Here is a 27,602-nt window from a genome sequence, read left to right on the forward strand (position 1 = left end):
GAATCAGTCTGCGGGTTTGTTTTGGTCCGTTCGCACGTGCATATACCACTGCAGCCAGCCATTTAGTATTTATTTAGTAGGTATAAACTGTCCTCGGTCGATGATCATAGTGTGTGAATGAATGAATGAAATAATGCAACATGAACGTGGTGCTGTTTGTAGTTGTAAGACGATCGTCCCCGTAGGTGTGCAACGAAATTAAACAACCAAGAAGTGGTGATCTTCCGCTCGAGTCTCCGATTCAAATTATGTTTTTCGGGATTTGCTTGCGTTTAAGTAGTTTGAACTTGTGGCTGGTGGAACTGTTGCGATAGAGCTCAAAGAATTTGCTGAAGATATCGACAGAAATCGGGAAAAGTGTTGGGAACTCACAGGAAAATAAGATCGCCCGTCGATCAAGTAACCAAACACGCCCAAAAAAATTGATCAATTGGATTGCAGAAGCCAAGGATAACCAGATTCTCAAGCAACCATGAATCGACTACTAATAGGAGCCGTAATTTGTGTAGCAGCGTTTAGAACAGGTAAGTTCATCAACATTTGAAATGTTTTACATTAGTTTTAAGAATTCCTTCCACTATTCCTTAACTTAAAAGCGATTATTGGATGATCTGACGTTTTCGTAGAAGTTTATGTCGATACCAATACAGTCTTCGGTATCGAAGCTTTGATTGTATGCGAGAGAGATCTACACGATCAAGTATGATCAGCTGTCATAGTGATAATGCTTTGGATCCAATATAAACTAAAGAAGGATTTTGGTTTCTCGGACATGTTTTTCAAGAGAAAGCCGAAGGCAAACACAAATGAGCAATTAGCTATCCTTTTTCTGCTGCCATGGTCTGCCTCATAGGCGACGAACACCGCACGGCGAATGAGAACACCCAAATTTGAGTTTGGGTTCACTCATAATCGCCAAAAGTGCAGGAATTCAGCGATGGTAAATTTGCCGGAAATGAGGAAAATTGACGAAAATTTTACTCAGTCTAGGAGTAGTACTAATAGACTGAGCGAATCCAATCTTTAGTTTTCTCAAATTCGGGAAGTTTTTCCTGGACAAACCTCGAATGTGATTTATGAGCTAACTAAACTCAAATTTGGGTTGTTCTCATTCGCCGTGCAGTAGCATGGTGTGTGCCTTTTTCCCCGTTGTATAATTCTAATTCCCGTTTCCATAGAGATCTCGTTTCCCTAAACGTTTGTGCCGAGCCGTGCTGCTAGAGACGGTGGCCTGTGCGGTGGTGGTTTTTCTTTTGTTATGCCTACAGCGCCGAGCGTGAGCGTGACCTGATCCGATTCCGTCCGTGCGTGTGGACGGACTGCGAGGTCTAATAGATTCGGATGGTGACGGACGGTGGTCTCATCTGCTCGGATTGCGGTACGTTACCAAAGCTGGCAATTAGTGCGATTGGATTACCGAATTCGTCCTCTTTCCGATCCATCTGTAGGAGATAATGAATAAGCATGTGGACCATGTGGGTGCTGGTTTGATATTTGTGTTAATGGATACTCAATGCAGATGTATTCAAACTGTGAGAATAAAGCCAACAAGACTATAGGAACAATTGGACATTGAAGGGACAATCGAAGGCTATTAAAATTCATATTACCATCGTTGCCTAGGAAATTGTGTTTCACCACTTGACACGGTGTACAAATTGTTCGAATCCCTAATTGATGAACTTGATTGAAAATTATGCTATGGATGGATGTCTTTCTATCCTATAGCAAGCTGTCCTCATCAAATTATTTTGTTAATTCCATAATTAAAAGCCATTTTGATTGCTTCACTCACAAATCAAGTCTTTAGCACAGTGAAGCACTTGTGTAGGTCTATTCAAACAAACTCCTACCGGAAGAAGATAGCGTTAGAGGAAATAAGACTAATGGCTTTGTTAGGGACCCCTTTTTAGCCTAGTGAACAAAGGTGCTGCTGCTGCTGCATAGCAAAACGAAGTCACCTGGCCAAGTCAGAGTTCTATTTGCTTGCATACTAAAAACAAAAAAATATGTTCAATCAACATTACTCAAAATTAAGAGTTTGTATAACGTTCGAGTCAGGACGTAATATCCAAAAAAGAAGGCACGTTGAACATAAAAGCGTGCATTTTCCGGTGCAGCTCAGTTGAACAATATTGATAATAGACTTGGTTGGAGGGTACACTTTACTGCCGGCCGGCCTGCTGCAAGGCGAGACAAAAATAAAATGAATCGTATGATGCAGTAGCTTTGATCCGGCACTGGAAATTCCATTTCATTATTTGTGCGCAACGCTTTTTTTTTCAGAACGGGTATAACCTACCTTTCTTAGTTCAACGTCCTTCAAGTATTTTTGGATTTAAATTGTAATGTGATTTGATGAGTCGTATGATGGCTCATGGCAGATTCTAACTTTCTACAGGGGTTACTCAAAATAACTAGGATAGGCAAATTTTTGGTCAACTTTGGAGTGTTGTAACTTCGTCAAATATGATCCGATTTTAAATCTTCCAAGAGCATTTGACTGGAAAACTAATATTGTTCTACGGTGTAGCCACGAAAATAATCCTGGTCACCGGATACCGGAGATATTCCGGGTTTCCGGAGGGCTTGTCTAACTTGCTAAATTTTTGGTGAAATTTTATATAAATATTTTAGTAAATACAACGAAAGAAGAACCATTTCTAAAGCGAACCATATGCCAAGAACTAAAATCGGTCTATAATCAACCGAGATATGGCCATTTCTCTGGAATCGGTTCTGGTGGAGGGTTCTGAATGCGGGCAGATCATTTAATCACTCAAAACATGCCGTGCGACAGCTCTTTCTTCATGGTTTCTCGTCAATAGACTTTCGATAAACTTTAAATGAATCATTGACCACATTGGTCACTCTCGGAACATCCAGTACGCCCCCGGGGGAACCTGGAGCGGGGAACAATTGCATTTTTACACCAAAACATGCCGTGCGACAGCTAATTCTTCATGGTTTTTCAAGAATAGGCTTTCCATAAACCTAAGACCTCATTGGTCGCTGTTGGAATTACGGGATACCCCCGAGGGATCCTGTAGCAGGGGTCAATTGCGTTTTTACACCAATACATGCCGTGCGACAGCTTTTTCATGAATAGGCTTTTGGTAGACTTTAAATGGATTAGTGACCAGATTGGCCGCTCTCGGGACCTCCGGTATGCCCCCGGGGGAACCTGAAGCAGAGGACAATTGCATTTTTACACCAAAACATGCCGTGCGACTGCTCATTCTTCCTGGTTTTTCAAGAATAGGCTTTCCATAAACTTCAAATGAATCATTGACCACATTGGCCGCTCTTGGAATCACGGGATACCCCCGGGGGAACCTGTAGTAGGGGGCAATTGAGTTTTTGTCTCAAAAACATGCCGTGCGACAGCTCTTTCTTCATAGATTTTCATGGATATTCTTTCTATAGACTTAAAGTGAATCATTTACCACATTAAGCGCTCTCGGAACCACTGGGATGCCCCGAGAGAACCTGTAACAGGGAACAATTTCGTTTTAACTCAAAAACGTGCCGTGCGACAGCTCTTTCTTCGTGGATTTTCATGAATATTCTTTCTATAGACTTAAAGTGAATCATTTATCACATTGGCCGCTTTTGGAACCACTGGATACCCCCGGGGGAACCTGTAGCAGGGAACAATTGTGTTTTTACTCAAAAACATGCCGTGCGACAGCTCTTTCTTCATGGACTTTCATGAATATGCTTTCTATAGAATTGAAGTGGATCATTGACCACATTGACCATTCCGGAGTCACTGGAATGTCCTGGGGGAACCTGTAGTAGGATGCAATCACATTTTTACACAAAACAATGTTATTGGGGAGCTCATTCTGGAACCAGCAGATGCCCCAGGATAACATGTAAGAGGAAAATTGTATTTTCACTTCACAATGCCGTTCGACAGCTAGAAATATCTGAAGTCGTGAAATGGACCATTGACTACTAGCAGTGGATAGGGAGAGTAGGTCTTTAAACTCTGGTTGTAGACCAATAAAAGTCTCTCTTGTATAAATGTAAGGTGTAGCAAGAGCACAACAACATTTCTTTAATTAACAAAATGACTGTCGACGTCAGCTCTGGAGATGTCCGACAGCTCTTTTGTGCTCGCTAGTAACCATCAGTTAGTGCCATTTCCTGCATTTCAAATAAACAATAGTGACAGTGCGAATAAACCATTCTTATTTGAAAAGTTGCGCTTTTAACCTGGGTTCCAAAGCTATTTGCTATTTGCAAAGTTATGTATTATTAATGAAATATTAATTATAAATTAAGAATGCCATTAAAAATTGTAGGAAAATGTTATAATGGAACCGTCTAATATGATGTTGGACCACCATTTGCTTCAATAACAGCTTGGATTCGTCTGGGAATTGATTCATAAAGTTTTTGGATGGCTTCTAGTGGAATGTTGTACCATTCTTGGATCAGAAGATGTTCAAGCGTTTTCAACGACGATGGAGAAGGAAAACCGCTTCGAATACGAGTTTACAACGTCGACCAAAGTGGCTCAATTATATTTAAATCCGGCGACTGTGCTGGCCATGGCAGGTGTGTAAAGTCCTCGTCGTGTTCCGCACTACAGGTTCCCCCAGGGAATTCCAGTCAATGTGGTCATCCCAGGAAAGGTCAATGTGGTCAATGATCCACTTTAATTCTATAGAAAGCTTATTCATGAAAATCCATGAAGAGAGAGCTGTCGCACGGCATTGTTTTTGAGTAAAAACGCAATTGTCCCCTGCTACAGGTTCCCCCGGGGGTATCCAGTAGTTCCGAGAGCGGCCAATGTGGTCAATGATTCACTTTAAGTCTATAGTTCATGATAATCCATGAATAAAGAGCTATCGCATGGCATGTTTTTTTTAATAAAAACGCAATTGCCCCCTACTACAGGTTCCCCCCGGGGGTATCCCGTGATTCCGAGAGGTACCAATGTAGTCACTGATCCATTTGAAGTTTAATGAATGCCTATTCATGAAAAACCATGAAGAATGAGCTATCACACGGCATGTTTTGGTGTAAAAATGCAATTTTCCTCTGCTCCAGGTTCCCCCAGAGGTTCCGAGAGCGGCCAATGTGGTAAATGATTCACTTTAAGTCTATAGAAAGCATATTCATGAAAGTCCATGAAGAAAGAGCTGTCGCACGGCATGTTTTTGAGTAAAAACACAATTGTTCCCTGCTACAGGTTCCCCCAGAGGTTCCGAGAGCGGCCAATGTGATAAATGATTCACTTTAAGTCTATAGAAAGAATATTCATGAAAATCCAGGAAGAAAGAGCTGTCGCACGGCACGTTTTTGAGTTAAAACGAAATTGTCTTCTGCTACAGGTTCTTTCGGGGCATCCCAGTGGTTCCGAGAGCGCTCAATGTGGTAAATGATTCACTTTAAGTCTATAGAAAGAATATCCATGAAAATCTATGAAGAAAGAGCTGTCGCACGGCATGTTTTTGAGTAAAAACTCAATTGCCCCCTACTACAGGTTCCCCCGGGGGTATCCCGTGATTCCAAGAGCGGCCAATGTGGTCAATGATTCATTTGAAGTTTATGGAAAGCCTATTCTTGAAAAACCACGAAGAATGAGCTGTCGCACGGCATGTTTTGGTGTAAAAATGCAATTGTTCCCTGCTCCAGATTCCCCCGGGGGCGTACTGGATGTTCCGAGAGTGACCAATGTGGTCAATGATTCATTTAAAGTTTATCGAAAGTCTATTGACGAGAAATCATGAAGAAAGAGCTGTCGCACGGCATGTTTTGAGTGATTAAATGATCTGCCCGCATTCAGAACCCTCCACCAGAACCGATTTCAGAGAAATGGCCATATCTCGGTTGATTATAGGTCGATTTTAGTTCTTGGCATATGGTTCGCTTTAGAAATGGTTCTTCTTTCGTTGTATTTACTAAAATATACATATATTTAACCAGCATCATATATAAAATTTCACCAAAAATTTAGCAAGTTAGACAAGCCCTCCGGAAACCCGGAATATCTCCGGTATCCGGTGACCAGGATTATTTTCGTGGCTACACCGTAGAACAATATTAGTTTTCCAGTCAAATGCTCTTGGAAGATTTAAAATCGGATCATATTTGACGAAGTTACAACACTCCAAAGTTGACCAAAAATTTGCCTATCCTAGTTATTTTGAGTAACCCCTGTACTTCATCGGAACATATTCGAGTGTAATCAATGACAATATTAGCACCGATGATTTTAATATTTAATTCATTAATGTGTTGTATGATAGGTTTAGACCAAGTTAAAAACTGACCACTTCCCAATGTGCACCCGGATCGTGTCCGAATGTAGCTAAAAGTGATTTTTTGACTCGATATGGTCAACACAATAGTGATCCAGTATCAACAAAACTTAAGTCTCACTTCGCATGGAATCCAAACTTTCTCCTCTCTACGGTAGCGAAAGAAAAGTGAAGGGAAAATCTCCACCCAAGTCTAGTACTTTGTGATCGGCACTTTTCTTCCTTCATCGCTCATAATAATGATGGTGTGATGATGGAAAATTGTCCACCTCCTCGAGCCACGCTGCAACGGACTACTCGCGGAAATGCGCGTTCCATCCCGTTGCCACTCCCAATAAAATAGATAGAGAAGAAATATTATGCAGAGGACGAAGAAAAGAAAAACGATCCTTCAAGGACGGTCGCTAATGGAGCGGATAAAATTGTGCTGAATTTAGCACAATTATCGAAATGGCCCTCTATCCGAGCCGCGGTGCTGAATCAGTCTGATTTTTCGAAATTAAGGTCACCACGCCACTTGTTGGTTAAAGTTCAGTTAAAGGCGTCCCAACTCACGGAAAAGCGACTGTAATATGATTATCGTGATTTAAACGCCAACCGTAAAGAAAGGCACAGACAGAGGGGTTAAATTCGACCTGACGGACAGTTGACTGAGGGGTTCATTTTCATTATAAGGGTGAAACGTGCGTGATAAAGGGTGGCACTCCCACTCCCTCATTGGATTCAGGAGTAATTGGCAGCGGAAAATGTTCAACCGTTCGCAACTTTGAATTATTTATTACACAGGTAAATTGAAACAAATCAATAGTATTTCATTTCAAAAGAAACGCAGAAACAGTAAATGATTTATTCAACCGATGTCTGAAAATTATTCTCCTGAAGCGAATTCGCTGACAATGACGACTAATAAGAGGAAACCCCATGAAGCTGGAAATCAAACTTCTAACGGCTTCACGCTAAAACTTTCTGTTTGAGTTTCTGCGCTTTAGAGAGCTCGACTCTCGTTGTGCCGAGTTATACATTAAACTGTAATATGTTGAGGAAGATAAATAAATTCCGTCAATTCCCATCTGCTTGTGTCGAGCGCTGGAGAAGAGAAATGAGTTTTGTACAATTGCAAAAGTACTCAACTTGATGAATCGTTACTGGTTGCTGATGATGTGTTCAACAAATTGGAAAGAAGTCCCGAGTGGCCATTATTGCCTCTGCTTCCAAACGACACCGGGTAGATTGGCAATCGATGACGGAAAGAAGCCATATGTATTGACGATGCTCCCTTTTTTTTCCAATCCTTTTCATTGTTTTCAACGAGGTGGAAATCCTGCGATAAGGAATTCCCGGAGAGGAACATTTATTGTTACCATGGAAAGGATGCATCCGAAAGTGAGTTTTTAAAATGCTACGATGCTCAGAATAAATTTATAACCTTGAAGAAAAAACAAACATTCCAGAATGTCAATATTCCTAATATTTACAACAATAGTCCTTAGGGACCATCCATAGATGAAGTAGCATATTTTTAAGTCCTCTTCGTAGAGTTTTTTTGCTAACCCTAATGCATGTTAAAACTTCTAAAACAAGAAATACTACGTCATTTATGCCATCAGTCCAAAATAAGTAATATCTAATAACTAAACTTATAGAGAAATTTTGAAATGTTATTTAGGAAGAAGTTCTGAACTACTTTGCAAGTCCTTTGTAGAAACCATAACAGTTCTTTAGGACATATTCCGATGCTGTTGACACTTTCAAGCCTCGAAGTTCGGCAAACTGATTCAACTTCATCAGTTCCTTTCACAACGTCAGAAAACAATCTGGCAGTGGTCTAGATATGCTGCTATTCATTTCAATTTTAGACGATCTTTAAAATCTTCTTTATTGCTTACACTCCGAAGGCTGAACTTTCCTGCCCTTTGAAGATTGTTAAACTTCCGATAGAGGTCATTTGCATTTCTTTGAGTTACTAAACTGCCTATAATTACATATATATCATTCAAATCTTTGTTTGATGTATAGGAAGTTTGAAGCATTTGCCAGCTGGTGTCATTTGAACCGAATGACGGTGAAACCTGCGAAGTGTTCAGTCATCACCTTTAGTCGAAAGATAGAATCAGTTATTTTCCACTATGCTCTCCAGGACACCACTATTGAACGTGTGAGCCATGTATCATCCTGGACTCTCAACTTGCAACACATCTCGTACGTCGTAGACAAGTCGTCAAGGACGTTGGGCTTTATCTTCAGAACAGCTAAGTATTAGTCCGACATCCATTGCCTAAAGTCACTGTATTGCTCCCTGGTACGCTCAATTATAGAATATTGTTCTGTGATTTTAAGTCCGAACTACAACAAAGGTACTGAGAGAGTCGAGTCCGTTCAACGCCGCTTTCAGTGATACGCTTTGAGTATTTTCATTTGCCCAGCTATGAAAGTCGCTGCCAGCTGATTGACTTGGAGCCTCTTCGCACCAGAAGAGATACTTCAAAAGCCCAATTGATTGCACCGAAATCTTGGAGCAAGTAAACATTAATGTCCAACCCCGAATGCTTCATAATAATGTTATGCTGAGAATGCCACTTAGTCGGACAAACTATGCAATCAACGGTGCAAAAGGCGGACTGCAGCGATTTAATTTTAATTTTAACATTTAAAGTGTTTTTTATGTTACTTCATACGCGAAGTTTGCGATTTTCAGAGTTAGTTGGAAATGCTATCTAACATGAAGCTTTACCCGAGTAACAATTTTGGTTTTATGAGGGTTCTGTAGACCATGAATTGGACTTGTAGAACGCTTTAAAACCTTGATAAAACTTGCAATGTTACTTGGGTAGTGTTATAATTTATTAGCTTGAGAATGGCCTTTAGGAGAGGGTAGGTAGATAGTTCCGTTAGAGTACGGTAGAATGAAAATTGAATAGAAGTTGAAAATGAGCGAAGGGCCATCAATGCGACAGTGCAAGTCAAACGCACACCTTTTGTCTAACCCGTACGAAGTACGCGGAGATTTAAAGTATGTCTTCAAATCTACAGGCAAAAAGTGTGCGCCTGCCTTTGCACATTACCACAGAGAACAGACGTCCGATTTCGGTTAGAAACTTGTGTAAAGATAATTGGGAACATCGCCATTACGTGGCGCTAGCATCTCCTAATTTGCTCTATAAATTTTCCACTTTCGACCAATTTGGCGCTAGTATCGATAAATTTTCTGTTGGCGCTACCAGCACTTAGTGTCTAGTGTAAATTGTGCAACGCCAGCGCCATCAGGTTTTCAAAGAGGGTTTTTAAGTGGGGAAGTCGCCGTTAGTGGCACTTAAGTCGAATAGGAATCTTTACACTAGTTTTAGAGAAATTTTGTTCGAACCTCAACGTCTGCTCTCTGTGTCATTACTGTCTGCGGCTGTGGAATAGTTCTAGCGACGTTTCATCACTACCTAAAGCCCCGCATTTCCGGTGGATAGTGTGTTATAATGCAATTCTTCTTTACCCAACTATTGTGTTACTCCTCTCGTCATGACCAACGTGATCATCTCAGAGAGGAAGCAGTAGGGTAGTTGTTGTTTGCTATACCATCATCAGCATTGTTGACGGCTACTCCCGCCTTGAGTAAAAAAGTGTGCGTTTGACTTTGTACTGTCGCATTAATGGCCCTCGCTCATTTTCAACTTCTATTCAATTTTCCTACTGCCGTACTCTAACGGAACTATCTACCTACCCTCTCCTAACGACCATTCTCTAGCTAATAAATTATCACACTAAAGCTTCATGTTAGATAGCATTTCCAACCAACCCTTTAATTTGAATTTAAACCATTAATTTTAAGTTAAATATCATTGGGACCATATCGAGTCTGTTGATGTTGAAAAATAAATAAACAAATAGTATCGATCTGAATCACACGTATCTTGCAAAGTAGACGTATTATTTAATTATACTTGAAATGATCGAGCTAACCAACCGTCTGGTATTAGTTGCATTATGGTAATTCAGCATTATGAACAAAAGTTCAATCCTACAAGGATTGATTCTTTTGTACCGATTTAATGATGGATCGATTCTAGTGCTGTAAATAAAATCGATCCTCCAAGATCGATCGCTTACTAAAGACCGCCCAATCCAAATATAAACAATGATGTCAAAACCATAACATATGAAGGGTATGCCGATTGTAATGGTGAAAGGTAGTGAAAGTAATGCAGAACTCTCTCACTACGTGACACTAGTGTGCTTGCGAACTTCCTAAATATGCTGTGGCTGGAAAGCCTGCCCATATAGGAATGTGCTGTGCAATGTGAGTATTTTCGAAACAGGGGTGACGTGTAGAGATCGAAAGTCGATGTTGGACGCCACTTTGGAATCTAAAATAGCGGCCACCCGAGGGGGGCGACACATCTAAATCTCAATTCTAGATGCTCAAAAAATCTCACACTAGCGAATCAATCTTCGAAAAATCATTTTTAATTTCTCGCATCTATTTGCATCGTGCTTCATCTTTTTGCAGGAAATCTTCAAAATAGACATAAATCTTCCTTCTATCTACTTAGCGTGCGTGCAGCTAGCCACAGCAAAACACAATCTTTTCTGCATCGTAGATAGAGTCGTCCCCCTCGCGGCCACCGGTTTTAGAAATACTGTCAAAATACCCTACAATATGAGCAGCGAATCAAAACACATGAAGCAACCAACGATACAGACAAAACGATTGCTACGACTACCACGACAAACTCTCTCTGCAACACAGCTCGATTGGAGTGGTAGAAGAATAGTGAAATCTCGATTACTTTTTCAAAGGGACGTATCAGCTTTTGTAAACAGTGCATTTCATCGTTGATTTGGCGTACTGGCAGCTCACTCACGCATTTTAACACTACCATCAGACAAGGGAAGCTTTCCCTTACCTGATAGTGGTGTTAGTATGCATGTGCGAGCTACCTTACTTACCTTACCAATCAGGCTAAGGCCTTGTTGTCCTCTGCTGTCCGAAGAAGTCGTCTCCACTCTACTCGATCCATGGCCACAGTTCCCCTGCCTCGTAGTCTGCGAAGGAGCCGCAGGTCACCTTCTACTTGGTCGATCCATCTTGCCCGCTGCGCGCCTCTTCTTCTTGTTCCTGTTGGGTCGCTTTCTAGAACCATTTTCACTGGGTCGTCGTGCGGCATTCTTACGACGTGCCCAGTCCACCGTAGTCGCCCAATTTTTACAATGTGGATTGTTCTCCCAGCAGCTAGTACAATTCGTGGTTCATTCGCCTCCTCCACGTTCCGTCATCCATCTGCACTCCACCGTAGATGGTACGCAACACCTTCCGTTCGAAAACACCAAGGGCGCGTTGGTCCTCCACGAGCATAGTCCAGGTCTCGTGGCCGTAAAGGACCACCGAATCAGCGTCTTGTAAACAGTCAAATTCGTGCGGCGGTGAATTTTATTCGACCGGAGCGTCCTCCGGAGTCCAAAGTAGGCACGATTCCATGCCATAATGCGTCTTTGAATTTCTCTGCTGGTATCATTTTTGGCGGTCACCAGTGAGCCCAAATACACGAACTCATCGACCACCTCGATTTCGTCACCGTCAATCTGAACTCGGGGTGGGAGGCTAACATTGTCTTCCCTAGAACCTCTTGCTTTCATATATTTTGTCTTTGATGCGTTGATGGCAAGTCCAATCCGTCTAGCTTCAGCCTTCAGTCTGATGTACGTTTCCGCCATCATCTCAAAGTTCCGTGCCATAATGTCAATGTCATCGGCGAAACCAAGGAGCTGGATGGACTTCCTGAATATCGTGCCACTCGTGTCTATCCCAGCTCTTCTGATCACACCTTCTAACGCGATGTTGAACAGCAGACACGAAAGTCCATCACCCTGCCGTAACCCCCTTCGAGATTCAAAGGGACTCGAGAGTGTCCCCGATACTCGAACAACGCACGTCACTCGATCCATCGTCGCCTTGACCAATCGCGTCAGTTTATCCGGAAATCCGTACTCGTGCATAATCTGCCATAGCTGATCTCGATCGATTGTGTCGTATGCGGATTTGAAATCGATGAACAAATGATGTGTGGGCACGTTGTATTCGCGGCATTTCTGCAGAACCTGCCGAATCGCGAAAATTTGGTCCGTGGTAGCGCGGGCACCCATGAATCCCGCCTGGTATTGCCCCACGAACTCTCTTGCGTATGGTGACAGACGGCGGCATAGAATTTGGGAGAGTACCTTGTAGGCGGCGCTCAGCAGTGTGATCGCGCGGTAGTTGCAGCAATCCAACTTGTCGCCCTTTTTGTAGATTGGGCATACGACACCTTCCATCCACTCCTCCGGTAATATCTCCTCCTCCCAAATCTTGGCAATTACCCAGTGCAGCGCTCTAGCCAGTGCTTCACCACCGTATTTCAATAGCTCACTTGGTAGTTGATCTACACCAGTTGCTTTGTTGTTCTTCAGCCGACCGATCTCCTCCTCAACTTCTTGAAGATCAGGGGCCGGTAGCCTGTCGTCTTCTGCGCGTGCTCCAAAGCCTGTTGCCGTGCCACCTTCGTTTTCTGCTGCTTCACCGTTGAGGTGCTCGTCATAGTACTGCTTCCACCTCTCAATCACCTCACACTCGTTCGTGAGAAGGTTACCGTCCAAGTCCTTGCACATATCGGCTTGCGGCACGTAGCCTTTGCGTGAACTATTTAGCTTCTCGTAAAACTTCCGTGTGTCGTTTACGCGGTACATATTTTCCATCGCCTCGCGATCTCGGTCTTCCTGCTGACGCTTCTTCCTTCGGAAAACCGAGTTTTGTCCGTTCCGCGCTTGTCTGTATCGCTCCACATTCAATCTCGTGCGGTGTTGCAGCATTCTCTCACGTTGCCACACTCCGAACAGAGGGGTGACGCTGCGTGTTTGAACCGATGCAGGCGCTTCCTGAAGCAGCCGTGGCCAGACAGGAACTGCGTTCGGTGGAAGTTGACGTCTCCGTGTTTTCTGATCACCCAGATCGAAAGAATCTGTATTAGTCTACGTGTTCCTCTACCGTTCTCGGCCGTGTTCCACTCCTGTTGCCACTAAGCCAACCACTCCGCTCTCACAGATTTCCGTACTCTTCCAGTTTCTTACCACCTGCACTCGCTGTCCTCCACCGATAGGGATCATGCAAGCGATAACGCATACTGCTTCCGACTAGATGGTTCTGTACGCACTCACGACTTGCATGGCCATTAGCCGGAACGTACTACTCGGTTTCCTTTGGTTCTGCTTCGTTTCCAGCGCTGCAACCCAGACTGAACCTTCATACCTCAGTACCGATGTTAATATAAAAAGTAACCTTTAAAAAATCTTTGTATGCAACAAACTATCAACCAAAGTCTTCACCGGGGTGATTCTCCCCGGTGAAGCAAACGAACTCTCTACGGTGCTCCCTAGTGATCACTCATCCGCTCCTGTGTGTTGGACTGTTGGAGGTGCGAACGTCAGAAACTGTATTTGTTTGCGAAGTGGGAGAAGCGGTAGAAAGTGAAAACAAAATAAAGATCTCTCGAGTGAGTTTGCTTTTGTCATAGTGCGAGGTGTCTTTTCAACTCATCACCCTGCTTACACTGGGGAGAATAGCATCCCTGCCTGTGAGGACCAGGGCTAGGTATTCCGCTCCTTTCAGGTTGTCAACTCACCATTTTGTAGCCCAAAGCGATTTACCAGTTACGCCAAATTGACGATCAAATGAATTGTTTACGAAAGTTGATGATTTCAATAATTTTATCACCATTCGATCAGAAATATTTGTACGCATCAATAGCAATGCTTCCGACTGATGATTTTCAACAAGAAACTATTAAAAAAGTGGTAATGTCAAGCATTGTCCAATGTACAAATAAAAAGTGATAATTTTATCACTGTTTTCATGAAATAAACGTTCTTCCCAAACCCAGTCGTCATAATCGAGTACCACTTGGTTGCACATCAATCTGCTTTAACCTGAAAAGATATAAAAGAGCGCTGCTGTCTAGCCTCAACTCATTTCAGAGGACTGGAGATCTGAGAAAAAAAAACTTCCAGAATGGACTCACTCCGAAATGAAAGTTTCGGGCGTGTTGTTCAGAACCTCAGACAATTCTGAAAGGTAGCCAAGGTCCTGAAAACTCAATGCAAACCCGTTCCACCTCTCAGAGTCGAAAATGATGACGATCGGCTTTTAATCACCCCACAGGAGAAAGCAAATGCGATCGGCAAGCATGTCGCTTCATCGCATTTGCTTGGCTCGACTATCCAAAGTCCGCTCGAAGATCAGGTTGCGCAATGCGTTCAAAACCTAGATGCTGCCCCTTGTGTCGTGCCTCCGGCGGATATGATTACAGTACAACAGATGTGCTCAGCGCTTAAAAGCACCAAGAACATGAAGGCTCCCGGGTTTGACGGTATATTCAACTTGATCTTGATGAGACTCAGCATGGACCGCTATCTTCAACAGATGCTTGGAACTGCACTACTTTCCAAGCATCTGGAAAGTAGCTAAAATCATACCAATCCGCAAACCCGGTAAGGATCCAACATTGTCTTCAAGCTACAGACCAATCAACCTCCTTTCAGCGCTGAGCAAATTGTTCGAGAAACTCATTCTCAATTGTTTGCTCAAGTTTGTCGAGGAAAATAACATTCTCCTTCCGGAACAGTTTGGGTTCAGAAAGGGGCACTCCACCAATCACCAGCTAGTGCGGGTGATGAATAACATCCGAAGTAACAAAGCTGTATCCAAGTCCACAGCCATGGCCTTGTTAGACGTTGAGAAAGCGTTTGATAATGTCTGGCAAAATGGGCTTGTATACAAGCTCTGTAACTTCAACTTTCCATTACATCTGGTTAAAATCACCCGTAGCTACCTCCAGCAAAGGTCGTTTAAGGTATCGTTGAATGGTTGTCTGCTTGGCCCCTAGCTTTACAGCATTTACACTTCCGACATTCCTCCCCTCGGTGACGGTTGCGTGTTTTTCCTGTTCGCAGATGATACCGCAATAGCCGGCAAAGGAAGGATGCCTCGCGAAATAACGAACAAACTTCAACGATGCCTTAACGCCTTTGCTGATCATGCCACCACGTGGAAAATCAAACCGAAACCGGCTCCATCTTGTACTGTAATCATGGATGGCACAAGGGTTGAGTGGTCTGCCGAAGTAACCTATCTCGGGATGTTGATCGATGAAAAGCTCCTCTTTCGCTAGCATGTGGAGAAAACCGTAGTCAAGTGTTCTGTCTTGGTTAGGTGTCTGTATCCGCTGATTTGCCGTAGATCCCGCCTCTCAAGGGTAAACAAACTGGCTGTCTACAAACAAATAATAGCACCTGCGATCCTCTACGCAGCTCCGGTGTGGGAATCATGTGCACAGATTCACAGGAACAAAATTCAGGTCGCTCAGAATAGAGTGCTGAGGATGGTTCTTGATCGTCCTTTCGACACTAGAATAACAAATTTACCCTCAGGCATTGCCAAAATAGATTCCGAAATTAACGAAATTAAGACTAAATTTGCACAAAAATGTAATATCTCAGAACATGCTTTGATAAGCAATTTGTATATTGTAGGTTAGTTGTAGTTGTAAATAGTAGTTATAAGTAGTCTCCTTTTTCAAATTTAAAACAAACCAATCCCACCAAGGTGGTCATTATTAAAACAGGCCTGATCTAGGAGCTGTAATTAATAATAATTGAAATTTCAATAGAACTAAACTTGCAAAAACGCATCTGTGTCACTTGATAAGTAATACAAGTAAACCACACAAATACAAGAAATAAAGATCATTTAAAGTCAAAACAGCCTCAACTCATTTTCGCTTCGGACGGCGTAGTGAGCAGGCAGCAGAAGCATCAATAGAAGCAGTAGGGGAATTTACGTATTCTCGGCAACCTAAGCAGCGACCTTCTTTCTAAAGCCCTTTTCTCTAAGGAACGCACACATATGCAGTATTGGTTTGTTTACACTCTTTTGCTGCCAGCTGCTCTAACAATTTCAGTCGAAAGAATTGTCAAAAACTGTTTTGAAACGCTTTTACAAAGCTCCAATCTTCTCTAGTGAGAGCGAGTATTGTCGGCAACCAGTTTTTCTTCGGCAACCGTTCCATTTGAACTGCATGTAAATCTGCTGTTCTATTATCGGCAACTCGAAATCAGCTACAATTTGTAGTGCGTGCGTTTCATTTCAAGAAAACCTTGCTAGATTGCTTTTTCTCAGTGGTAAAAGTATAGTCAAATTGAAGCTGAAAACATAAAGAATCGTTTGCATGCATTCAGCGAAGTGTTTTCGTAAGAAAATCCAGTGAAAATAGTGTTTCAATTAGGGTTGCCGAAAATTGTCTGGCATGCCGAAGCCGTCATTTCCCCTAGGAAGGTGGTGGCAGGTTAGGTAGTCCACTATTCTATCCAACAAGCAACAATGACTGGTCGTGGCAAAGGAGGAAAAGGTGTTGGTAAAGGTGACGCCAAACGTCATCGCAAGGTTCTTCGTGATAACCGCCATCCGTCGTCTGGCTCGCCGTGGCGGTGTCAAACGTATCTCCGATCTGATCTACGAGAAAACACGAGGTGTACTGAAGGTGTTCCTGGAAAATGTGATCCGTGATGCTGTCACCTACTCTGAACACGCCAAGCGTAAGCGGCCATGGATGTCGTCTACACGGTAACCAGCGTAAACACATTAATGTGTAAAATTTCACACATTTCGTGAAAAAAGGGGCCTACTCATAAAATGTGTAAACTGCGTTCACACATTTATGTGTAAACCCAGCAAACGTCAAAAGAAGTGTATTTTTTACACATTTTTCAAGAACGGTTTTTACAGCAAAATGTGTAAAAAGTAATCATTTCTAGAACTTAAATAGGGTAAATGTTGGCTTCGGCACCCATTGACTGTTTTCGGCAACCAAAATTTAAACGATAATTTCACTATGTTTTCCCATCAACACACTTCCCTGAATGTATTCAAACGATTCTTTAGTCTTTCAGCTTCAATCTGATTATATTTGTACGACCGAGCAATCCTATTATGCCAGATTTTTCTTCAAATGAAGTATACGCACTACAAAATGGGGCTGATTTCGAGTTGCCGATAATAGAACAGCTGGTTAACACGCAGTTCTAATGGGAAGGTTGCCGAAGAAAAAGAGGCTGCCGACAATAGTCACACTCACCTGAGAAGTTTGGAGCGTTGTAAAATCGCTTTCAAACCGGTTTGAAAAATTCTGTCGATTGGAATGGATAGAGAAGCAAGCAGCAGATGAATGGAAACAAACAGACACGTGATATATGTGCGTAACGCTGACAAAATGCTAATAGAAGTGCGGACGCTGCTTAGATTGACGAGAATACGTAAATTCCCCTATTATGGATGCGCATGGTTTTTTATTAACTTTGGAATTTTCTTATTTGTGTCAGTGGTAAAATAAAGATTGCTCGATTATTGTATATATTTTATTAAAAAAAGAAATGCCATCAACAAAAATAAATAGCGGCACCGGAGGTGTAGTGGTAAGCGTGATTTCCTCTCACCCTAGCAGGCCTGGGTTCAATCCCAGTCGACGCTGCCGGGATGTTCTGAGGCATAACATCTCTGATCGCGCCGAGGATCACGCCTTCCTTCGGAAGGGAAGTGAAGCCATTGATCCCCGGTTCATGAGTTGATGGGTCGATAGGTAGGGTCCAGGTATGGGAGCTTCCTCGATGGCGTCATTAGCATTGGTGCTCAGCACGGAAAACAAATCAAGGGAAGATAAACAAAAATTAGTATATGAAGTATATAAACTAAACTAAAACTAAAAGCTTTGAAAAAAGTATAAAGCACCTACCCGCTAGAAGTCCATCGTTGCGCACTAACCAGTTTGGACCGTAGTTCTTCCATTTACCTTCTGTTCTTCACTGAAAATTTAGCAAATGGCGTGCATCAACAAAGCAGGATGTAGCAAAGTTTGAAGTTTTTTTTACCCATCAATGAGTATAAAAATACACATTTTTTGAAAGGTACTACATTCTTAAAATGTGTATTTTTTTACACATTTTAGGTTCTCCAAATTTACACATTTTTTGACAGCTGCATATAAATATTAAAAATGTGTATTTTTTTTACTCATTTATGTGTTTACGCTGGTTACCGTGTACGCTTTAAAGCGACAGGCGCATTCTGTACGGTTTCGGAGGTTAATTTGTCACCAACTTTGGCAACAAAACGGCTCTTTTCAGGGCCAACAAGCTTATTACAGTATAGAATTTACCTGTGCCTGTTTGTCCATATTCAGAACCACACGCCCCCAACGACCACAAAATGCTCTCCAGAGTTGTAATCTTGTAACCAAACTTGGAAGCAGGGGTGCAAGTGATTTTGATCGATTCTCTTCATCAACTTTCTCTTTGAAAAAAAAAATACTACAAATTTGCTACGCCTACAATTCAAAATCGGAAAGAGTTAAGATCAAGGGGCAGGACAGCTTTTGATCATGCGATTTGACTGAATAGTTAATGTTGAGTAACTCGCGTTGATCAACATCAAATACACATAGCAACCTTATTTTTGTGTTGCAATATGTCATCATCGGTGGGCTGAAACCGATTGACATACTTTTTCTGCAATAAAATCATACGCAAATGAAAACTGGTGCGGAAGTTCTTGCGGATGAGATACTAGTGATGCTGGACTTGCTGGATTGTATAATTCTGTCCGGTGTTCTGTAATGCACGGATTGTAACGATGATTCAAGACGACCACCAGGCTTGAGTTAACGGATACCATCATATATTTGCAGAAACAATTTGTAGCTGTTTTGAGATTGCGGCTAGTAGCGCCGTTTGTTTCTGCTTCTCCTAGTATTTAGCATTTTGCTGAATTTCCATAACTAGCATGATGGAATCCACCAACAAGAATGTCCAGCTGTTGAAAATGAAATTGCCTGAAACTATTGTTCAAGCTAACAGGGAAAGTTTAACACTTAGCTCTCCTGGAATTCTCCGGAATTCCTTTTGGAATTCACTGCGTTTAAGCTCAAGAGCGGATAGTGTCCTTATGACAACATAGTCGATTCATAAAGTGCTATTCATCGCATCATTTTTCATTTTACTTCCTCCCTTTGACAACTTTGAGAAGTAGCATCCACAAGCACTAGGAACATCGCCACGAAGCTTATATGCAGGAGAAAAAGAAACGTCATGATATCAGCTATCTTCATCAACACAAAGATAAGTCTTATTAAGACTGCTTATAATGGGAACAATGGCGTTGCGAATATTACTCAAAAAAACTACGACCATGGCCCTTATTACCAATGTCACTTCACGGTGAAGTGACAACTTATCACTCACGCTGAAGTGATTCCCATTTGATATACACGGCCATCACTTCACAACAGCAGTCCCCGAGGAAAATTAAAACAACCGGTGAAACTAACGATTTTAAATTCGCTCACTACTTGACTAGCCTATTGGCCCCAAACAAATCGATTAACGTACCCCATTTCAGTCGAAATTCTAGTACGACACTATGTTTGTTTTGATTCGCCATGAAAGTTTGAAAGATACAATTAGGGATTCGTGGATTTTCCAATGTTTCGAGGGGTACATCGATTAGCTTGGGACCGAAGATAGAACCAGAGCTGAGCCAAAAAGTTGAGCACGTTTCTTCGGAAACCTGGGGGTCTTAGAGTTACCTCTATGATTAAAATCTGTCTGAGCGATCACTTCAAGTTCCAGGTGTTCAAAAGGCTACTATCGATGAGATGTTTGTCCCTTTCAAACAACTGCCGACCAACAATCCGTCGGAAGAGATTTCCAGGTTAGAGGAGCGCTTCAAGACACACCTTCTATGGCTTATGGGATATCGGCTGAGTGGAATCGCGTCCGCCTATGTAGCTCAATCTAATAGTAAAGTACAGGAAATCAAGAAAGAATTTCTACAATTTTGTTAATTTGAGTATTTTATAAAGTTAAAAGCACAATTAAGTTAATAATTTTTAGATGATCGATCAATTAAAAGAACTAAATGCTCTTAACATTTGTTCCGTCCACTAGCGGTCCTACGTCAAGCTTCCGTTCGTGCCTCTAGGCACAGATCCTTTTACTTTTTCATTAGGGTTTCCATTTTTGACAAAGAGTTATTGTTCCACTTGTCATTTTGTCATTTGGAGATATTTTTGATTCCTTGAATATGAGTGTTTTCTGAATGGGGACGACGTGTAGAGTTCGAAAAATCAACGCTGGACGCCATTTTGAAACCCATCGGTCATCGGTTTTAGATAAAAAAAAACTGTCAAATACCCTTCAATATGGGTATTTCCCGAAAGGGGACGAAGTATAGAGTTCGAAGAATCAATGCTGGACGCGATTTTGAAATTCAAGATGGCGACCGTCTACTTTATAAAAACTTATGTCAACCTTAGGATGGCTAGCTTGCCCCGTCAACGCCAAACAATTCATATATTGCCATTTCAGGAAAAACATTACGACGCAACTGACAGCTGCAGCATTAGAGTGATGCAAAATTTGAAATTTTCGCTCCACAATACTTAAACGGTTCCAAATCGGATCCTGAATAACTTCTCAAAATTTGAACCCATTTGGTGAGAAACTGAGATGGCACAAACCATTTGAAGTTTGTATGGGAATTACTATGGTAAAACCAAGATTTTTGTTCATGACTATCTGATAATTCACCATATTAGTCTGCTTCAAAAGTTTTCAACTGTACTTGTAGGAAATTTTCCCAGCTACAACTTTGCTCAAGACCACTTTTTAATTAAATGAAAGGATCGAAAGTTATCAATGGTTCAATACGCTGATGTCTTATGATCATGCTCAATCAACTGCTCAGCAGGCAACATTGGTGTTTCCGGGGTGTTGAATAGGACACACAAATCATGGCTACTATGTCACACTGCAAAATACAGTGTTGCCTACAGAGCAGCTGCTTGATCATGTAATAAGTTTACCAATCTCTTAAATAGGGTTACGGTATGTAATGTGGGTCTAGTCCTTTCATTCGGCCTATCACGCAAATAAATAATTAATTAAGGAATATTACACAAAAAATAAGGAAAATATTGATCACTGATGGTTGATAAATGTGTACCACACACAAATCAATTTATATCACAACATTTCAATACATTTTCAGCTCTCGTAAGTAATAAAACTGGTTGAGAATATCACAATGTTCGGAGTTTTTAGCCGCCATGACTTATAAGGTTAAGATGGGAAGGTTGACTGACGATCATCAAATGGCCTGATTATGGCATTTATTGATTGGAATTACCTGATAATACACACTAGACGTAAAACTTACAGTTGCTGTTTGAATATTTTATGTTTATTTTAATTGTTTAACAACGTTTTCACAAGTAAAACATGGACCCAACTTTAGGGACACATTTCTTTTCTATGTTCCTAACTATGGCCCATGAAATTCATTTGACAGCATATAGCAATAAGAGTAACGTCAACAATGTTGTTTTGCATTTGGATGATAAGGAACGAACAGGAAGGGAGATTTTTTCTGCCAAACCTGTATAATGAACATCACAATGTTCTGATTTAGATATTCTGTGGTCAAAAGACGATAAGCGAAATTTTTAATTTTTAATTTTTAAATTGAGTGATTTAATGTAGTTTTCGTAAAATTTTCTCTAAGAAATGTTTTGAGGAATGAAGAGCATTAAGTTAACAGTGATAGTGATAAAAAAAAATACATCAGAAAACGTTACCAAGAGCGTTTTTTTGAGGATCAAACAAGATAGGACGAAGTTGCATCCATAAATAGACCCAATTTGGGGACAATAGACCCATATTACATACATTTCCCTCGTGAGTTATTGTCTTAAAAAAAGTAAGTTTTTCAACTTTTCGTGGTTTCTGATAGCAAACGACATGATAAGCATATCTAAGCATACCATTTAGCAGTAGAATATCGTTTGCAGGTAAATTCATTGATGAGTTATGATTAAAAACGTAATCGATGGCTGCATATTAGACCGAGGTTAGGGACGTATACCCTAATTAATAATTTTTTCCTGTCTCGTTTTACATAGAAACGATCTTCAGCAAAGTTGTATCTGAGAAAATTTTCTATAAGAATGTCTATCGAACTGTTTCGCAGCTCAATATAGAAAAAGACTAGAAGGCAATGAACAAAAAGTTGAGATTTCCCATAGTAATTTACACGTAAACTTCAAATGGCTTGTGCGAAGTCTGTTTCTAACCAAATGAGTTGTAACTTTGAGAGGCTAATCAGGACCCGATTTGAAACCATTTAAGCACTGTGGAGCGAAAAAGTCAAATTTTGCATTAATCTACTGCAGCATACTATTAAAGCTGATAATCTAACGCCAAATGCTTTTTTTTTCTCTGAATTGGCAATAATAACATTTGTAATAGAAGGTTTTCCAATACGTGTTCATTTTACCACATCGGTAAGCATGTTTTCAACCTTCTACTCAGTAGGTGCTGCCAAATTATGGTTTTGGTCCTTGGAGATAATTCTGCACACTTTTTTTCCGTTGAAGGCCAATATGAAGAAATGATAGAAATTATGTTGATCTAGATCAATTTGGCTTTTCTAGAGCTGTTTTTGTAAAAACCATTTTTAATTTTCTCACGATTGATTGCACGTTTTTTGATCAAACTTGGCCAGCTAAAGCTAGAATTCAAGAGCAAACTCTGGCATTTCAGAAAAAAAAAACTGTTCAGTTCAAATGTTATTACAGTTAAATTTTCTAATGAGCCGATCGAAATGGTTTCTGCGCTTATTGGCCATCAGATGTTAGCACTGTAGTTTGTGGTGACATCCCAGAAATCCCTTTCACAGAACACAAAATAGAGTACCTGACACTGCAAAACATGTCTGGTGCCTTAATATATGCATTTAGATTCACATCCGAAGTCCTTCCTTTTTTGCATACTCGGCACAAACATACTTTCTGCGTCCCGCCCCTAACAGAATTTCCCGCCGTTTTTATGAATGAATCGAAAACAATATCAAGTAAGTTTGTCCCATCAAGCAAAGAAATCGCACATCAATCCCATCCTAAAATTCAATCGTAAAAAGATCGAAGTTACAGTTTTGCTTTTCGAATTGCGTCAGATCATCCCATTAGAAAGCTTAAAATTTCTAGCGTCTCGAACGAACAAAAAAAAATCCTCACCCGTCTCCTCCGCAGCTCTAGCAATCGAGTGCTACGTATGCAATGCGACCGATTCCAGCACCCCGTTCCAGTGCAGCGAGTGGTTCGACCGTTTCGACACACCGGACATCAAACCGCAGTCCTGTTCCAACGTGTACGGCGCCAAGTACTGCATCAAGCACATCGGTCGCTTCGAAGGTATATCGTCATCGTCCTCGTTTGGGAGGTGGAGGCTGTTACTAAAAAAAACGCATTGCTGATGCATGGCGCTAGCTTGGACATGGGCTAATCGTTTGGGGTTGGGTCATTCAAAAATAACACCAATTGACAACATTTGAAATTTGCATGACTAATTCGGTTTCGGATAAGAGGGTACCCACTAACAATCGTTTTTCATTTTGGTTCATATCGCAGCGCTAGGGATCCTATGCTATCAGTGCTCATCAGCCCACTCGATGTACTGTTCCGATATGTTGGTGGCGGACGAGGCGTCCCCCTTCAAGCCGGAACCGTGCGACAACGTGTTCGAGGCGGAGTACTGCGTCAAATCGACGGCCATGCACGGTTAATAGTTTGTCTTTGCGAGTTTCTGTGTTGTTTTTTGCATTGCTTTTTTTTTGTGTAAATAGATTTGCTTTGACTGCGTGTGAACAATAGCTTAAGACTTTCATTTAGGCTGTGAACCATTTGCTGAGTTAAATTTAACTCGTGGTTAAAAGTGACATTTCGAAAGTTATTTTCTATGTTCGAAAATCCCCGTGCTGTCGATCGACCGGTTTTCGAGCCACAGTTGTCAAAATTTAACTTCTTGTCTGTCAGAAGTAACCTTGCTCGGATAGCAGGGTTAATCGATAACTTTCCATCTGTCAAATTTTAACCAAAAGTTAAAATAATTCTCCAAATGGTTCAGAGCCTTAGGCATGCGATTTTAACTGGTGAATTGAAAACAGAGTACTCACATGATTCATTATTTCACCGACAGGTGGCATCGGAGCCAAGCGGTACTGTTCTTCCCGCGACCTGGGCAACTACTGCAACTATGTGCGTAATCCGGGCGACCAAATTGAGTACCGGTCGTGTATCTTCACCTGCAACACCGACGGCTGCAACGGTGGATCCCATCTCTTTGGCTTCCAGCAGACTTTCCTCGGCGTTCTGCTAGCTTCGGTCGCATTTGCGGTAAGACTTGCGCGGCAATAGAATGACCCAAAGCCTCGTCGCCATATTTGAAATCAGGTTGCATTTCTCGATGGCATCTCGCGCGGGTAAATTTGGGTAATTTTTCCATCGCTAAATGTGTATAATAAGTAAGTGTGTATTGTTAGGTTGAACGAAGCATTCCGTCTTGATTTTGGTCGATTCCATAATTCCGTCCTCAATTTAGTTGCTATTAGACGAAGAGTCTCCTTTATACATCGAGATATAGTTTTCAGTTGTAAGGCCGTAGACAATAAATTTCGAAACATTAAAGCAAGGATTTCTTTTGATTCTACCGAAGAGATAATTCACCTCACCAGTATTGCTAAGGTAATGATATTTCGTGTATGTGTAATTCGTCTTTCATTTTGCTTCGCACTTGAAGTTGACCACGACAGTAATAAGCGACTTACGGTAAGGAGTAAAAGTGGTACTTATTATCCACCCTGTAGATATTTACGCGAAAAGAAACGAAGGTGACGAACGTTTCATAAACATATACGATGCACAGTATCCGAACAGAACAATAGCAACTGCGAATTCCAGTTTGGGTGCAACAGCTTTTTGTCAAGTCAAGTTGCACTATACAGCAGGGGACACCAATCCGAGTCTCAAAACACAACTAAATACGCGGCTTCTCCATGTTAGGCACAGTTGAAGTCAGCTGCGAAGAGCTGATTCCCTTTGAAGACGCGCCCTTTTCGCAATTAGAGCTGGTTTTCTTAAGGCAAAAACAATTATGCATAGCAACCCTAGTCCTAATCTCCTTTTGTATCTTATTTGTCTCGGTAGGAATGATAAAAACGGACAAAGGTAGACCTTCCATCGTAACGCACCTTTGATAGGTGATCTAGCTGCGTTACGAATCGTTCTGTCTTCGTCTTTTTCGCATTTCAAGCTTATTGCATGTCGCATTATTAGCTTATTGCGTGCTCTGAACTTAGTGTTCTAGATGCACTTCCACAGTTATTAATTGAGAGCTTTCGATGCCTGTGCCATTTTTGCATTAGTATAATTGTGTGGCAAGTACAATCATACTCTAATTATGCCCAGGTCGACAAATTTCCCAGCTCGAAAAATTTCTAGACCGGACCGGGAATCGAACCCAGCCACCTCCAGCATGGTCTTGCTTTGTAGCTGCGCCTTTTACCGACTGAGCTAAGTGAGGCCCCACGAGTCGTTCTGTACGATTGCTGTAGTTCCGGAAGTGCTTGTGGCTCTTGTGGTCCTTGATTTTCCAGGTTTTCTACGGGAGTTTTTGTATGCTCCTGGAATTACCAGGAGTTCTAAGAGTTGCTGAACATCTGGAATCTGACAATTTCTTAACTCTTTCCCGCCCATGGTTACTCTGGAGCACCATGCTTTTTTTTTGAAATTACAACCGATTTTTGTAAAAATAGTATAGCATAGTCTAGTAGTTCTTCAATAATCGGAAGAAACTAGAGCAGACATGTCTCAAGAAATACTGGATTTTAAAATTGATTATGCCAAACCACTCTGGCCGAGAGAGGGTTGAGGTTCCCCACAGTTCTAAGGTTTGCCGGAGATCGAGAAGTTGCTGGAGTGTTTTGAAAGCTCTCAAAGTTCTCAGAAATGCAACGAATTGCTACAATCCCAGAAGACCCTACACACTTCGATTATGTTTACCAAACTGTCAACAGCTCGGTGAAACTTTTAAACTCAATTTAAAGTCTATGTTAAACAAAAGTTATGTTCCAAGGATTGCTGCAGTACAAGAGTTCTATCGGTTCTTTATGTCCCGCAAGTTCTATACATCTTTAAGATGTGGAATTACGTTCTAATGTTTGCTAGAGTTTCAAAAGTCTCTGAAAGTTCATAGAGCTTTGAAGTATATTCAGTTTCCAAGGATCTGCTCGAGTTCCGGAGGTCCCTGGAGTTCTGAGAGTTCATGAAGTGTCTAATGTTCCAGCAGTTCTATAGGAAGTTTTGAAATTTGGCAGAATACCAGAGTTTCTGGGATCTCTAATGGTTGTTGAAATTGCTGAAGCTCCTGAAATGTTAAGAGTTCTCGCACTTTGTGTAGTTTTGAAATATCAGAATTTCTTGAAGTTCCTAAGAGTTCTGAGGGTGGTTGGAGATCGAAAAATTTATGTAATTCTGCAAGTCGCTGGATGTTTTGAAAACACTCAAAGTTCTCAGGAGTTGTAAGGATCGGTGAAGTTCCTGAAGTAATATCCCGACAGTCCTACAGTTCTGGTAATGGAAGTTTAGAAAGTTCCAGAGTACCTGAGTTTCGTGCAGTTCCCAGAAGTTCTAAACGTAAGTGGAGTTTTAAGCGTTCTTATGGTTCATTATGTTCTAAAAAATCTAGGTATGATTCTTTAAGATCTGAATATTTTAAATATATTTATATTCGAATTTGAACGTTTTTTTAGAGTTTAGGCAGATTCCGAAAGTTCTCACTGAAATGTCTTCCATTTCTAAGGATTTGCTGGAGTTCCACACACTTAAACTTTTTGTCGAGATTCCAATAGCCAATTCCTTTACAATTTATTTTGCTGAGATCCAGTAAAATAATTGCCGTGACTTAGCTAACAAATTAGATTTTAATTGAAGACCCTTATTACGAAGTGAAGTGACCACTTGTCACTCACGTAGGCCATTTCTGCGCGGCGTGTGAGGTGTAACGACTCGCTGTCACTAGTGAAGTGACAATTGTCACCTCGGGTGAGGTGATTCTCCATTTGGGCCCTTATTACCGATGTCACTTCACGGTGAAGTGACAACTTGGCCCTTATTACGGGTGTCACTTCACGGTGAAAATGAAGTGAAGTGACCAGTTGTCACTCACGGTGAAGTGAATGCCATGTAAATCAAATGGGACTCACTTCACCGTGAGTGATAAGTTGTCACTTCACCGTGAAGTGACATCGGTAATAAGGCCCCTTATCACTCACGGTGAAGTGATTCCCATTTGATTTACACGGCAATCACTTCACCGTGAGTGACAACTGCTCACTTCACTTCGTTTTCACCGTGAAGTGACACCCGT

At 41.5% G+C, this 27,602-nt stretch overlaps 1 protein-coding gene across 2 annotated transcripts; it reads left to right on the forward strand.

Annotated features, from left to right (window-relative positions):
- On the forward strand, positions 1–26,774 carry bou (boudin). Of its 2 annotated transcripts, none has more exons than XM_065217292.1 (3): positions 1–524; positions 23,807–23,956; positions 24,375–26,774. In XM_065217292.1, exons 1-3 carry the CDS (start codon positions 473–475, stop codon positions 24,590–24,592), a joined length of 420 nt encoding a protein of 139 aa, XP_065073364.1. In that variant the 5' UTR covers positions 1–472; the 3' UTR covers positions 24,593–26,774. The 2 variants fall into 2 exon arrangements, with proteins under 2 accessions (XP_065073364.1, XP_065073363.1); XM_065217291.1 differs by lacking the exon at positions 23,807–23,956 and adding an exon at positions 23,429–23,590 and having other exon boundaries at positions 46–524; positions 24,375–24,861.
- Positions 26,775–27,602: the final 828 nt, after the last annotated feature.

The sequence above is a fragment of the Ochlerotatus camptorhynchus genome, unplaced genomic scaffold (assembly GCF_037179485.1).
Source record: "Ochlerotatus camptorhynchus isolate MF236.1 unplaced genomic scaffold, CSIRO-AGI_Acam_v1.1 ptg000071l, whole genome shotgun sequence".
Taxonomy (NCBI): Eukaryota; Metazoa; Arthropoda; class Insecta; order Diptera; family Culicidae; genus Ochlerotatus; species Ochlerotatus camptorhynchus.

What these genes read in the sequence shown, in the direction of transcription:
- bou (XM_065217291.1), top strand. Translation starts at nt 473, where the DNA reads ATGAATCGACTACTAATAGGAGCCGTAATTTGTGTAGCAGCGTTTAGA. An exon ending in TGTAGCAGCGTTTAGAACAG is followed by an intron (nt 525 to 23,428) that starts GTAAGTTCATCA and finishes TCTCCTCCGCAG; the next exon opens with CTCTAGCAATCGAGTGCTAC. An exon ending in GCACATCGGTCGCTTCGAAG is followed by an intron (nt 23,591 to 24,374) that starts GTATATCGTCAT and finishes TTTCACCGACAG; the next exon opens with GTGGCATCGGAGCCAAGCGG.